The sequence below is a fragment of the Thrips palmi genome, unplaced genomic scaffold (assembly GCF_012932325.1).
Source record: "Thrips palmi isolate BJ-2018 unplaced genomic scaffold, TpBJ-2018v1 HiC_scaffold_1, whole genome shotgun sequence".
Lineage (NCBI taxonomy): Eukaryota > Metazoa > Arthropoda > Insecta > Thysanoptera > Thripidae > Thrips > Thrips palmi.
Window position 1 is genome coordinate 4,526,845 of NW_023144620.1, and position 15,651 is coordinate 4,542,495.

At 62.1% G+C, this 15,651-nt stretch overlaps 1 protein-coding gene across 1 annotated transcript in view; it reads right to left on the reverse strand.

Annotated features, from left to right (window-relative positions):
* LOC117643290 overlaps nucleotides 1–15,651 on the reverse strand; it is a 17,757-nt gene continuing 2,106 nt past the window's right edge. Inside the window, exons 2-3 of the mRNA XM_034382100.1 lie at nucleotides 282–735; nucleotides 1–24 (exon numbers count right to left, since the gene is read on the reverse strand). Coding sequence (XP_034237991.1) covers nucleotides 1–24; nucleotides 282–735 — 478 coding nt within the window. The remainder of the gene's footprint in view (nucleotides 25–281; nucleotides 736–15,651) is intronic.

Below are 15,651 nucleotides of genomic sequence, written 5' to 3' on the forward strand. Positions count from 1 at the left end.
TCATCCTCCTCGCCGGCCGGCGTGCTGGAGCTGGCCGCGGTGCAGGCCGACGGGCTGCAGGCAGTTGGGCCGCACCGCCCCGCGTCTGCCTCGACGGCTGCCTCGACGGCTGCCTCGACGGCTGGGTGCAACAGCCCCGCGGCGGACGGTGCGCTGGCGTTGGCGGTGCCGGCGGTGCGGTGGCGTGCTCCTCGCGCGCCGCCCGACTGGCGGGGCGGGGCGCGCGGCGGCCGCGGCGGCGGCCCGGGGGGTGGGGCGGGGAGTGCGGGCCGGCGCGGCGCGAGGCGGGGCGGCCGCTCGGGAGTGGGTGGAAGCGTCGTCGGATGCGCCGTGCCCTGCAGCCGCCCTTCGTCGGCGTCCTCGTGGAGCGTCGAGAAGCTGGCCAGGCTGGGCGGCCTGCTGAGCCGCGGGGCGGCGCGCGGTGCCCTGGGTGGTGGTCTGGGAGGCGACACCTCCCCGTCCATCTCCGAGACGGGGGGCTTGTCCACGCCGACGAACGTGGAGTCATCGTCCAGGCTGTCCGAGAAGTTGGACCGCACGAGGTGGTTCACGAACTTGCGGTACGAGCCGCTGTAGGGCGGCCCGGGCCCGGGTCCGGGGCTGTGGTGGTGGCCCTTGGGGTGCGGCGACATGGCGTCGAGGCCGTCCGCGGAGGGCGCGGCCCCGGCGGCCCCGGCGTCCGCCTCCTCCAGGCGCCGGCTCCAGAAGCCCGACGAGCCCGCTGCGCCGGCGAGGCTGCAACAACAAACAACAAATTCAGAGCATGGCCATTTAATCGTCGCGCTCGGAAGCGGCAAGCCAATGGGACCACCGGATCTGGAAGTCACGCGCTGCTCGAGGGAGCGGTGCGGGGCCGGAGCTGCCAGCGCTGCCAGGCCGTCAGGGCCAAGGCCCTCTAATCGCCAGGCTTCTTCCAGATACCCGCCGCGTCGACCACGGCCGCCGCTGCCACACTACACGGTCGCCACGCCACACACCTCAGCAAAACAGTAACCGCTCCACGGATTCACCCAACGCGACCCAATGCCTGCATCTGACCTAACGGCGACCGATGCGCGCCGTTCGCCGCGCGGCCCGTTGACCGGTCGAGGACTTCATCGGCCGGCTGCTGGCTGGCTCCATTCTGGACATGAGCACAATGGCGCGAGGCCCGCGGACGACAGCGAACAAAAACAACTTTCGCCGGCTGCATTGAGTTGAGGCCCCGCCGGCCCCGCCGGACACGGCGGCCGAGGACGCGGGACGTCACATTTAGCATCCAGCGGGGCTGACTGATGGTGCGCGCGTTACAGTGGGGCTGGCGGTGGCCAGTGGGCGCTGTTACCGTCTATTTACGGTTGTCCCGGCCGGCTCAGGCCCGCGGAGTGCGTCCGAAAGGCCGAGTGCCTCGCTCGTCGCTCCGCGCTGATTGCAGCGTGTGGAGGAGCTGTTGGAGTGGGTGCCCCTCGAGGGGTTACCCACTCGTTGCTTTAGTGTACACACGATTCCGGATTCCCGCGATTCCCAGAACATATCTCTGAGAAAAAGAGAGAACTTTCGAAAATTTTCTTTGTATTTGAATGTTTTTGTGTGTATCACATGGTTACCATGACTTTAAATTGAAACTTTGAGGATTTTCCATCAAATTTTGAAAGATTTAGTAATGATTCCCGGACTGAGTGTACACATGATTCCCGGAGTGGGTAACCCCTCGGTGCCCCTGCACGCGGCGGGGCCTGGGCATGGGTCTGGGCCTGGGCCTGGGCCCGGGGCGGATCAGACCGCCAGTCGTCGGCCGCCGCGTCCTGGCGGTCTGGCCCACTGCTGCTGCACTCCACTCATTCACTTTGCTCCATATTGAATTAAGGTGAAGGTCAGGACGCCGTCGATACCCCGGGCGCGGCGTGTGGCCCTGGCCAGCCCTGGCTGGAGCGTGGGGTAGAGCCGCAGCCGCCGCCGCGCTGATTGGCCGCGCCAGTTGGCCGCAGACTTATGGATTTGGGGGGTCCTCCGCACTCCGCGTGTACAGCTGGCCCGTTCCGAGCGGGCGGTCTCGTCAGGCTGTCTCTCTCGCACCCATACGGGAATACACGACGCCCCACGAGTGCGAGAGAGACGCCGCCAACCTGCCGGGCTTTTTATTAAACCCACACGGAATTAATTAACACAACAGCAGCGGCGGGCGCGGCGTTCGCCCCCTCAAAAAGGCCGAGAGTTTCGGGGTAAACAAACAGAAACAAACCAAGACCTGGCTTGCTTGGCTTGCCCCGCGCGGCGGCTTTGCCGATGGCTTGATTATGCAAATGCCAACTCGTCCGCTGTTTTGCTGATAGCATCGCGCGCGGACGCGGAGGCCGCGAGGACGCGAGGACCGACCGCTCTCCTGGACGCCACCGCCGCCAGCACAATGACAATTAATCAAACCGCGACGCGGGTCGCGATCCGCGGGCAGAGGCAATGTGAAAGGAGGCATCAAAGAAGTCTGCCCCGTCGTGAGAGTCAGCCCAAACCACGGTTTCTGCACCTTTGTCACCCCTCCGACCAACTAGGCGGCAAGACTGGGCAAGGCGGCCCCCAAACCAAGGCGGACATCCACACAAATTGGCAAGTGCTCTTTGATATTCACTGGCCGGCAGACGAGTGAGCCAATTGGGCGGTACCGCTCGGGTACCATCAGGTAGGCCGTCCGCGTCGTCCGCGTCGTCCGCGTCGTCGTCCCGCACTCGGCACGCTCCGGGACGACGGTGGGTACGTCGCAGTGGGCTCGGCTCGCTAAGGGACGAGCTGCTGACACGTTCCGCGCCACAGGAGGCGGGGCGGGGCGGGGCGGGGCGGGGCGGGGCGGTTTGACGTCACTGAGCGCCCCGCCCCGCCCCGCCACGCGGCCCCGCGCTGGCCGCGCCGCCGCGCTCCGCTGCTGCGTGCAGGGGGTGGAAACTCCTACGGCGCGGCTGAAGCCAAGCTCGGCGCGCCGCGCTACGCCACGCCACTGCCCAGCCGGCCGGACGGCGGGCGGAGACGGTCTGCCGCCGCGTCTTTTATTGCTCAGAAATCACTTAAAAATTGAATGTTATGAGATGCCATGATTTTTAAACAATGGATTAAGACCCAAGGAATCGCCCTGTCACATTCATTTTGCCCAAAACTTCCGTCATTTCGTACAGTTTGTCGAGAAAACTTGCGGCGGAGCACGAAAATCCAGACTGCAGTTCATATTTTATTTTTTATCGGGTATTTTGGTTGCTCTGACACGTATAGTGTAAGCGAGTCAAAGTTTCCTTGTACTTTCCTCTATCCAATGCGATACGCGGATGTTGAAAAAGACAATCCGCAAAGAAATGCACCGTCATAAAAGATGCGACGGCGAAATGACAGTTTTCGGCAACATTCATTTCCCGCTTGGATTATAATTTCATCTTTGAGGTTATCGAATAAAGACACCTCCTATGCCATGTCAAATTTTATGTAGATTCCAAATCTGTCCTCGGATTTGAAATCCGTTGAAGGATTGCTGAAATCGAAACGGATTAAGTTTGACTTGTAGAGGTTAGCCGTAGAGCTCACGTACACATAACCTCTACAAGTCAAACTTAATCCGTTTCGATTTCAGCAATCCTTTAACGGATTTCAAATCCGAGGACAGATTTGGAATCTACATAAAATTTGACATGGCATAGGAGGTGTCTTTATTCGATAACCTCAAAGATGAAATTATAATCCAAGCGGGAAATGAATGTTGCCGAAAACTGTCATTTCGCCGTCGCATCTTTTATGACGGTGCATTTCTTTGCAGATTGTCTTTTTCAACATCCGCGTATCGCATTGGATAGAGGAAAGTACAAGGAAACTTTGACTCGCTTACACTATACGTGTCAGAGCAACCAAAATACCCGATAAAAAATAAAATATGAACTGCAGTCTGGATTTTCGTGCTCCGCCGCAAGTTTTCTCGACAAACTGTACGAAATGACGGAAGTTTTGGGCAAAATGAATGTGACAGGGCGATTCCTTGGGTCTTAATCCATTGTTTAAAAATCATGGCATCTCATAACATTCAATTTTTAAGTGATTTCTGAGCAATAAAAGACGCGGCGGCAGACCGTCTCCGCCCGCCGTCCGGCCGGCTGGGCAGTGGCGTGGCGTAGCGCGGCGCGCCGAGCTTGGCTTCAGCCGCGCCGTAGGAGTTTCCACCCCCTGCTGCGTGCCAGAGAACAAAGTGTGTGCTGGTCGCGCTCGGCCGCCCCAAGCGCATCCCGAACATCGTCACGGCGACACGCAAATGAACGGCCCGGCGTTGCCGACGGTTCCTCCCGGTTCCCGCCGCCTGGCGTTACTAAGGGCGGCGACGGCCACCGCCTCCAGCGCAACGCCTCGGACGGCCCCGGACGGGCAGCTACTTCAGTGAACGTGCTGCTACAGAGCCTAGTGGAGAGAGGCATGAGAGATAGGCGACACCGCAGTGACGTCGACGTGAGCGCTCCGGTGTGATTTGATGGTTCAAGCCGCACGATTTGTCACGAGTGTCTGCAACGTGAAGGTGTAGGGCAGGGCGTGCTCGCGGCGCTCGCCGGCCGAGGCTAGGCATGCGTGCTCTGCGCAAGTCCATCATCGAAAGTGCCCCGCGCCACACCCGCAGGCACGCCCGCGGCACGCCCGCCAGCCGGCCGCCATTTCCCCGCCGTAATAAACTAACCATACGGTACAGCAACCTGAACGCTCCTTATTTATTGCCCCGCTAGACGACGTGTACGCCGAGAGTGACGAGGGGAAAAAAAAGAGAAAAAACGGCAGTAACTCGCAAAAGCGCTGCTTTTAATTGCGCGACGGGCCCGCCGGCCGCTCGCGGTGTCGGTGAACCGTGCGCGGGGAAAGGAGAGAAAAGATCACCAAGCGACCCAAGTGGGAGAGAGAAGGCGCGGAGATTCTGCTCCACAAATTGTCCGAGAGTTCACGGAGGATTTTACCGCACGCTCCGCCAGGAGCCTTGCCTGCAACTCGCAAACTTCCCACGACACTAGACGCGGCCGCAGAACATTTATCAACGTTTTAATTGACTGTACTGCGCACTGTGTCTCGCCGGACACGGCGCAGACAGATTCTTGTCGGACTTTTTTTTTGCTACTGTAGATTTTATTAATTTTTTTTTCGCAGTAGTTCCTGTGGCGTGAGGACTTCGCTCGTCACATCGGGCTGGGTGGTCTCTACGTCATACGCCGGCCACCTAACAACACGCGTGGACCGAGCCGACCGGAACGTGCATTCTGCACCTGAGTTGAGGACACCCCCCACCCAACCCACCTCACTCATGACAGCGCGGAGCGGCGCAGAGGAGCAGCAACACATTTATTTTTCTCCTCGGTTTTAATGCGGCGCCCGTTTAGCGCTGAGCTGCGCGCGCAGCGTCTTAATTCTAAACCGTGTGAAATGCGAGCCGAGTGCCGCGGAGCCGCGCCTCGACTCGCACACTTAGACGCCCGAAGCTCGAGCTTAGCCAGCATAGGCGCGACTGCACGCGCCGCTCCAGTTACAAAGTGCGCAGCGCCTCCGTCGCGACGGGCTCCACCAAACGGTCGCTCCGTCTCTCTCGCACTAGCGGATCGTCCCGCAAGCGCGCAGCGGTGCGAGAGAGACAGAGCGAAGATGGACTGTTCGAGCCTGCAGGGGCTCGCTCGCGCCTTGCGACGCCTTCACTGAAAAACCAAACGTGGTCTAGACCGCACCAACTGGTGTGGTCAAATGGATGCCATTTTGACCGCATCAGTTGGTGTGGTCTAGACCACGTTTGGGGCGTTAAGTGTGGTCTAGACCACACCAAACGTGGCCAAACGTGGTCTAGACCACACCAACTGATGCGGTCAAAATGGCATCCATTTGACCACACCAATGATGCGGTCTAGACCACGTTTGGTTTTTCAGTGTTGCGACGCCTTGCGACGCTAGGCTCGGCGAGGCCGCGAAGGTCGAGGCGGCGGTGCGCAGCGCAGCGAGGCGGAGTGCGGAGCGGAGCCCCAAACAGTGTGGCACCCTGGCCGTGCCCCGGCCGTGTCGCCGTGTCAAGGCTCCAGCTGGAAGATAACCGCCACGCCGCGCCACGCCGCGCCACGCTCCAGGACAGCGGCCAGCGGTCGCGATGCCAGGACACCCGTCTCCCTCGCACTCGCGGGGCGTCCCGCGTCGGTGCGAGCGAAGCACTGTGCGGAATCAGCCCACTGGGCGCGGGGCAAGGCCCCCGAAAATGGCAGCCCCGCGAGCAGAGCAACAGAGAGGGAAGGGGCCTAGTGGGGGCGACAAGGGCAGGCGACCTCGCCGAAAGCACCCGCAGAAGACGAACCGGCGCAATGGGTCAACCAACCAGCTATAGCTGATTCGGAAGGAGTCTTCATCGCTCTGTCTCTCTCGCACTCTTGGAGCGTCCCGTTTAGGTGCGAGAGAGACAGAGCGATGACTCTCGCAGTGGGTCTGCAGTCGAGAGACACCGGACGCTACCCGCGCTGATGCACTGCAGTCCGCCTTCCGTCGCTTCCGCCCCGCCGACGGCCACGCCATCCTCACTCTCCACTCTCTTCACAGAAACTCGCTTTGCCCGTTTTAACGCAGAAAGCACGTACGTACCGCGCTGATGCACTTGCAGCGTTGAGTGAACATCCATTTCGATTAAGTTGTCAAGATAACTTTAGAAACCGACCCCGCCATGTTCTGACAAATGTTTTGCAAATTTGACTCGCCGGAAGTTTTTACCGGGTACCGTCACTGACACAAGTACACAGCCACACTGGTGAAACAAAGGCATAAAAATTATGCCCTTAAAGGGCGTAAACGAAATTTTGCTTGAAATTCCCATACCATTTACGCCCTTCCCAAGGGCATAAAACGATTTATGCCCTTGCAAGGGCGTAAAAGAGCATTTATGCCCTAAAGGGCATATGCCTTTGTTTTACCAGTGCACACACGTTACCACACGCACAGCGCACGGACGCGCGTGACAGATTGATGAAGTGTTCACGGCATGCAAACTACCTCTAGAATCTAGAGGATCTAAAGCGGAGGTGAAAGGAGGGCGCCCCGGCGGCGCGTGAGCGCTGCGAGCTAGAGTCCTAGAACAGTGGGACTCCACTGCGAGCGCGCTCCGCGGGACAACGGCCAGCGCGCTGGAACGCTGGAATGGGAGAATAAACTCTCAAATAGTGAAAACGGCGACGTCAAGGCGCTGGAGGGAGGCCTGGCGGGTCATTGAAAATTCAACAAAAACGCGGAAATAATTGGAAGGATGGGTGCCGTGGCGGGCTGGGGCGGGGCGAGGCGAGGCGTTGACGTCAACGCGGTCAGGCCGGTGCTAGCCGACGGAGCACCGCCAAGCTGCGCCAAGCACGCCAAGCTGGTGGCGGGGCCGAGCCGAGCAGCGGCGTGCCGAGCCGAGCCGAGCCGAGCCGAGCCGAGGAGCTAAGCCAGGCGGGGCGAGGCGCCCGCAACAGCCGGCATAGGCGCGCTGGACAGCACGCGCGGCGGCTGGGTTGCCTACCCCGCACGGAGCTCGGAGCCTCTCGAAGCCTCCCGCCTCGGCGTCCAAGTCAGGCGCTGTCGCCGTCGGCCGGTGCGCCGCGGTGCGCCCGCCCTCTCCAACATGGAAACGGCGCGGCGCGCACTTCAAAAGAAAAGGTAAACGGTCGTATCGTCGGGTTTGTTATTCATGAAGGCGCGAGGGCAGGCAGGGCACTGCAAGGCCCCGCAGGGCGGCACGCCGGTCTTGCATTGGTCTCGCAAGATTTGAGTCACGGCTAAGCACCTGCACTCCGCATTGACTTTCATGAAGCCCCGGGCATGAAGCGCGCAGGGCACACTCTGCCGGGAATTGATTCCGATCCTTACCCGCGCGCAAATGTGTCTATTGTTTTGCGGGCGTCTCATTCGTGTTCCTCCCACCAGGCGGCGCACGGAAACATCAACCAGTCCGCTCCACAAAGAAAGGACAGCAAAATGAGTCGGGCGGCAAATTGGCCCAGCAGACTGAGAGTCGTTTTCGTCGCTCTGTCTCTCTCGCGCTGGCTGTGGCCGCTGGCGGCCCGGCCTGCGGTCCTGCGGTGCAATGCCATGGCAATGCCGCGGCCGCTGCACAGACAAGACAAATCGCGCAGCCGATCGCTGCGGGACGGGCTGGACAAGGGGCTGGACAGGGGGCTGGACGGGCGAGCCGGTTTGGGCCTTTGGGCGGGCCACACGCCGGGCAACGCCAAGCAACGACAAGCAACGCCAGACCGGCGAGCGTGTCGACGCAAGTGCGCGACACTGCCAAACCACTGCCCAACCACTGCCCAACCAGCGTCTTAGCGCGGCGGCGGCGAGAAAAGAAAGTGCCCAAACCATTTGGACGCAACCTGCCTGAACCCGGCCGCACGGTGACTTTACAACGAACCGGCGGCGGCCCGGCCGACTGGACCAAGTTTTCCACGCTAGCACAACGACTGGCCTAGCAGCAACAACAACAACAACAACGGCCGGTGGGAGGGACAGCAACAAAAATGTTACTACAGTTGGCACACCTCAATGCCACTGGCCGCGCCGCTTCCTGAGTCCTTCGGGGTCCTTCGTGACCCGAGGCTGCGAATTACGCGACGCCGCGACGCCTCGGCAGCAACACAGCGGGGGCATCGGCATCGCAAGGCATCGCCACCTCGAAACGCGGCACGCGCAGGGCTTATTCGAGAGCACGCCCCCCCCCCACACACACACACAAACCAACACGCACAGGCACACAACACATGAGCTAACGACGCACGCGTTTACTACAACGCCATGATCCAATTAATCCACTCCTCGGACCATAACTTGAGAATTCGCGTCTTTCAAAAGCCTACGACAGGGGGGGTAACAAACGCGCGGTGCGACAGTGTCACGAATAATGATGAATCATGAATATAATAATAAATAACAATGGCGATAAATCATTAATTAGGCTCGACGCGTTTACACGCGGGGCGTTTGGGTGACGCAGACGAGCGTGGGGTTCGGGACTTGGTTCGGGGGGGTTCGGGGTGTGCATGCGAAGAGGGCATTAAAAGCCAGCGATACCAATTCGCTCCGTCGATGACAAACGGAACGTCGCACGGGTCCGAGAGAGAGAGAGAGGCTGCGGGTGGGCCGGCGGGTCCGCGCGTCCTGCGGGGCCTCCCGTGCGACGTCCTCAGAGTCCTGGTGCGCGGGCCGCGGGGCCGCGGTGCCGGGCCGCCTGCTGGCCGAGTGGCGCCGAGTGGCCGGCCCAGGCAGGCTGCCGCTAGAGTGCTCCCAAATAAGGATACCCGGCGAGGGCTCCCGGCGACGCGGGACGCGGACTGCGACGCCGCCTGCACGCCGCCGGCCACACGTGCCCAGCGCCCTGCCCTGCGCGACGCCGCGGAGGCAGCGTCTCCCAAACAGCGCGCCCGCCTTGTCCGCATCCGGCGAGAATCTGCCGCCGCCGGCCGGGCGGAGAGCGTGGAGAGGCGCTGCCTCGCTCGCGCTGCTTGCAGTGCAGGCGACGCCAAGGCGCCGCCGCCCCCGGGCGGAGAGCGCGGAGAGGCGCTGCCTCGCTCGCGCTGCTTGCAGTGCAGGCGACGCCAAGGCGACGCCAAGGCGCCGCCACGCCGTGACGGCCGCCCTTCGGCTCCGGGCGAGCACGAGAAAGCGTGGCGAAGCGGCCCAACAGGGAGATGGCTCGGCCGGCCCGCACCGCCAAATCAAGAACGAAGAACGAAACGAACACCGGGCTGCGCTGGCCGGGCCAACCGGCTGCCCAGGGCAAGGCCCAGGGCCCTACCCAGGAAGCGTCGGACAAACGGGCAAACGCCGAGTCAGGCAGCCGAAACACCGCCACACAGCCGGAGGCCCACGCCGCACCGCGGGCTGAGCGCGGGCCCCGCCGCGGCGCGTGTAATCTTGACCCATATTACCGCGGCCTGACAATCGCCTGTCCTGCACGGGCGGGCCGCGCGCCGCACCACGCCGCGCGCAAGGACTACCCGAACATAGAGCGCCAAAACGCGGGGGGAGGGGGAAAGTAGCCCGGCTGGCACTGCCTGGCAGCGGAGTACTGGCGCACTGGCGACTCCACGCAGTTCGGCCGTCTGTCTGTCTCTCTCGCGTCCCATGAGTGCGATAAAGAGGAGCCAGCTCTGAGTCTGCACCATGGTGGCTTTGCGGTGAAGAAAGTGTTGGAAGTGGGGATGGGTACAGGGTAAAGGCCTGCGCGGCGACGCCACCCAGCCCCAAGGCGCCGCGCCGAAAGTGCCCCTAGATCCCACCGGCGTCGTCGTCGTCCAGCAGGACGTGGTGCCGGCGGCGAACCGCGCGGCGCACCGCTCTCCACAGCCTCCACTGCGAATAATTGCAAACGACGCGCGCCAATTTGGCGCTAATTCGACCGGCTGCGGAGCATCGGCGCGCTGATAGACAGTTATTTTCGATGGAAATTTCCAGCTGCACATTACTCAACCACAACAACTTTTTTTTTTTTTTTGCCCTCCCGGTGCACGGCGTCGGCGTCGGCGGCGTGTTGGGTCGTGTCTTGTTGGTACGCACTCAACATGCGAGGACAGGCGGCCGCCTCGCCGAGCAGGCCGTGCAGGCCGTGCAGGCCGTGCACTTGGCACGGAAGCCGCGTCACCGCGACCTCTTTTTGTCTCGTCGGCGAGGTGGCTGCACGACGCTGCACGACGCCGCACGCTGGACATGCTGGATGGCCGCGCCGCGCCGCCGTCCCGACTCCCAGTGGCGTAGCAGCGACATTATAATGTTGGCAGATTATGAATGAGGGGGTCAGCCACCGCGGCTGGCGCGGCTGGCCGTAGGAAAGGGGCGTGCTTGCCCAGACGCCCCCCCCCCCCCCCCCCCCCCCGCGGCACGCTCTCCTGCCCGTCGGGCTGGCCAGGCCGGCTCGCTGCTCCAGGTCCAGGCAGTAGCGTAGCAGCGCAGCAGCACAGAGCGGAACCACTCAAGGCCTTCCGGTGCTCACCTTGATGGTCCCTGACCCAGGCCTGCCCAGGCCCCGCCAAGCCGTGGCCAGGCCGCCGCGCCGCCGTGGAGCCGCGCCGCGCCTGCCGGCCGTGCCAGCCAACCCTGCGGCCAGCGGGGAAGTACACGAATTTCGCACCACGCGTGCACGCACGGCTGCAGGTACACTGGGAAAAAATTTGGGTGCCCAGGAACTAGGACTAGGCGACGGGGGGCGCACGCTCCGCGTTTCTCATCGAAAACAACGAGAAGATTTCAAAAAGAGAGAATGCTTTGCTGAAATAACGACAACGACAGCGGCACCGGGGCGACGGACACTGTACAGCGAGCTGTGCTCGGTGTAGCCAACCTTTCACCTGCTGCAAAGGACTTTCTAAGAGACGTAATCGGTCGCTGCTTCGCGCGGCGGCGGGCACATCTTGCAAAGAGATTTCTTCCACCACAACAAGGAGTCGGAGTCGTCAAAGACACCTTGGAGATGCTCCTCCGGACTGCGATGTGCTCACGTACAAACACACACGCCACTTTAAAGAAACCTTGCCAATACACGCCTTCGGCCTCTCTCGTACGCGGCGTACGCTCCGCGGCCTCAGGAAGCCATCATCCGCGTAGTGACGTAGTGACACGGCCGGTCCGGGCCCCGATACTCGCCCTCTCTCTCTACACATACATCTATCTCTCTAGCTTGGCACGTGTCAACAGAGCAGACGTCTGCATCCGACTGGTTTGCTGTGACGACACAGCAATGGCGTTGGATGTTAAACAGCCCCAGTGGATTCGACAGGTGATGATTAGTTCGATGAAGAAACGCTCGACAGAAAAAATATTAGCCTTTGGCGCTACCGGTGGAACTGCGTTGAACTTTAGCCGGACCTCAAGAGACAATCGCCGTGCTTTGAGGCTGGTTGTCGCGAAGGATGCACTCCCACACCGACGCCAACCTTTCCAGTTTACTGGAATCGACGCGGCGCGACAAGTCGTATGCTAAACGGCGGCCGTTCCAGTCGCAAACAAGCCAGGATACATGACAGCACCGGTTTCCAGGGTATTATTTTGCTCCGCGCGTCCACACGTCACATTTAAAGAGCACAGTTTGGAAACTACGAGCCAAATTGCCGCGCGGGTTTCGTCGTGGTCTTATTTTCTCGCGGTGACCGCGTCACGACGACTCGTCTCGTCTCGTCGACGAGGCGACTGCTCGTGCGCCGCTCATAACCTGAGCGCGCCAAAGAAGCCGCGACGCCGCCCGCCTCTCTCGCACCTCCACGGGACGCCCCGCGAGAGCGAGAGAGACAGAGCGACGAAGACGACTCTCGGAAGCAGTCGGCAGCACGTGTAATCGCGCGGGAATCCAACGACCCGGCCGGCAGCCGCGGTCCTGGCCCCCAAGGCCCGAAACAAGACATTTGCGTCAGCGTGCCGCGCCGGGCCCCAAGGCAGCGAGAGCACTCACCACTCCATCTGGCCGCTATCCGCGCCCCGCTGTATCCGAGGGGGTCTCGCGCCGCATCACCACATCACTTTCACTGCACTGCACTATCGCGACCACACTGCACTCCGCGCTGCGGGCCTGCGGGCCTCCGGGCCGACAGCCGGGGGGCTGCTGGGGCTGCTGGGGCGGCATCCGCAGCGCGCCGTCGCCGTCGCCACCGTCGCCGTCGAGGCGGCCGTGACGGGACTGGGTCTTGTTGTCACAGCTGTGGCGTAGCGCTCGCGTAGCGCCGCCAACACGCAGGCCGCGGCGGCACTCGCGAAAAAGGCACGCGTGCGGCACGGCACGGCACGGCGGGGCGCGGCAGGACACGGGCCGGGCCGCGGTGGCGCACGGCTGCCGGCGCGGCGCGGCGCTAGGACAGGTCGCGGCGTTCGGTACCTCCTCGACCGGATCGCGAGGAGGCGCGGGGATTGACTGAGTCAAGTCGAGCCGTCGTGCCGAGCCGAGCCGGACCGAGTCGAGCCGGGCCGGGCCGAGCCGAGCCACTCAGACGGGAGGCGGTTCGCGGCCCAGCGGGTTGGTTTCGCAGCCGCAACGGGGCTGGGGCCGCGGGCGGGCAGCGGCGGGCTGCATTGCGGGCCTCAAATGCGAGCCCGGAGCCGCAAAAATGACGCGCCGCCTGCCTTTCTCGCACCCATGCAACGCGCCGAGTCCGAGAGTCCTTTCCTAAATCGGAGAGCAAAACTACCAGCAAGGCCTCGGCATATCTCGAGAAGAACAGGCCGACCCAGGCCGAAGGTCGGCCTGGGCCTGAAGGACGCCGGTCGAGGACAGACATCGAGTGCAGACAAGGCCTAAGGCTTCAATCAGCGTCGGGGTCCTTCAGATTGCCCGAGTACTTGCCGCAGCCCCGCAGCCACAGTGCGGACCGTCCAAGGGACCGGCTGACAGCAGGCGGCATTCACAGATACGCAGCAAATGCGGCAATCGCCACAAAACAGCTCAGGCAGCGCCACGGCAGCGCTAACAAGCCTTATCGTCGAGTGGGGCGAGCGGAGAGAAAGAGGGGGGGGAGGGGGGTGTTGGGGCCTACGGCACTGATAAGTGGGACGGAAAGCGTTTGCGAAAATGGTGGCGTGAATGGTGCACGGGACGTCGCTCCCGCCCTGCAGCAGCCCGGCACGGCCGGCACGGCCGGCAGCAGAGTGCCACAGAGTACCGCGGGTAGTTTGCGGCTCGAGTACAGTTCCGTTGGCTGCGATTGCGAGCCCCAAGCCACCGGCTCGGCGCGGCCAAGCCAAGCCAAGCGCTGACCCCGAACAACCTTCGGCGCAGTTACTTGAGATTCCCGCCTGCACCACAGCCGCGCGCTGCCATTGCGCTGCCAGCCGCAGCCACCAGTGCAGTGACAAGTGACAATAGTGAACGATATTAATGAGACGCAGTGAGCGACCGCATCGGCAGCAGCGAAGCGCAGTCATGCTGCATTATGCTGAGCGAGGATAAAAAGGGATGTCCCTCTTATAAATTATTAATCTCTAAAAGTAGCGGTTTTTGCTGACTTTCTCTAAGTGCTGACTTAAGACCCTACTCTTTCGTGCCCCGCCTCGAAAATGCCTTAAGCACAGCTCGTTCGGGAGCACCAGTCTCGCAAGTTGGTCAAAAGGTGATTGAGCCTCTGTAAGTGGCGGTAATTGTTACCCAAGAATATGAATACCGAGGCGGGTACGCGGAATACTTTGAGTGACTACCCTCTCGCCCTGGCGCAAGACATGAACGCGGATGCGCGAAGTTCAAACCGGACGGGCACGGTTCGGCGCCTGGCGGGTAGGCAACCCCTCGGGCGTTCGCTGCGGCGAAGGCCCAGCCCGCGCCCGGTGAGTAGGCAACCCCTCTGGCGCGAGGGGGACGCCCCAGGACTCCGGGTGTGTAGGCCACCCAACTGGCTGGCTGTCCTGGCGCGAGGCGCGCTCTAGCGGCCGCAGAGAGCACTAGAGAGCCCTAGCGCAGCCCGGCACATTTACACGACACGGTGAGCCGCGCGCCTTCTGGACAGTTTCAAATTCACCCAAAGTATCTGGTAGAGGTAGCAAAACGTACAAGTTTTTCCGAACAATAGTCACCAAAGGGTGGCAGCAAGCAAACTTGAGGTTGAAAAATGAGATGCGAGCACGCGTGTCATGTGTTGCTCGTGGAGGTCCAGATTTTGAGCCTTCTACCTACCCATGTCGTCCGGCAGCGTCGAGACAAGACAGGGCGTTGCGGGGCGTTGCGGGGCGTTGCGGGGCGTTGCGGGGCGTTGCCGGGCGTTGCCCTCCGTGCCCGCGCAGCCCCGCGCCGGATACGGTAGCCGAAGTCGGGCCATCAAGGAAGACATGAGCGCATGGCACGGCCCGGACAGGCCCAGGGCAGCCCAGGGCGCGGCGGCACTGGTACCCAGCAGGCTAATTTCATATATATGCTTTTATTGGGGCTTTGATTGCAGCGCCTTCGCCGCCTGACCAGGCCCGGCCACAGGCCCGGCCCAGCCCGGCCGCGCGTACGTGTGAGTGTGCGTGCGTGTGTGTGCGTGCGTGGACGTGTTGTTGATGGTGCACACGGCGTGTAGGTTAAATGCTAGACGAGTGTTCGTCCGCTAGATCAAGAGCGCAGGCCCGACACAGCGGGCACGGCAGTGTAAGTAAGGCACGCCGGGCCTCTTCCCGCCTGACGCGTCAGGTTGGCGGGGCGGGGAAGGGGGAAAGAGGTGGACTTTCCTCGACTTCCAATTTTTGGATTCGGACACAGAGGAAACGCAGTTTGCTGCACCCTGCCTTTTTTGAAGGGTTCCAGGACAAGGGGTGGGGAGGGGGTGAGGGTGGGGGTGAGCCTAGCCGCCCCGCCTAGCCCCGCCGCCCCCACTGTACTGGCCGTGGCGTTCGGCCAGTGGCCAGTAGACTTGTGAAACACGGGCGATCAATTAACACCGCGCGGACTTGGCCGTGCCGTGCCACGCCGTGCCACGCCGTGCCACGCCGCGCACGCCGAGGCAGGCCACGACGCCGGCCTCGCAGCAACAGCTGGAACGGTCACGGATGCCAAAGCCGTTGCTGCCAACAGAACAAGACTCGAGAAAAAAATATTGGGCCTAATACGTCCAAACGGACATGGATAATACGGTCACGATAGAAATGTTGTCAGATCATTTGAAGAGAGACCATGCAAAAATGGCGGGGAGCAACGCGAACGCGCCCGACGAGGACACTGTAGCCCAG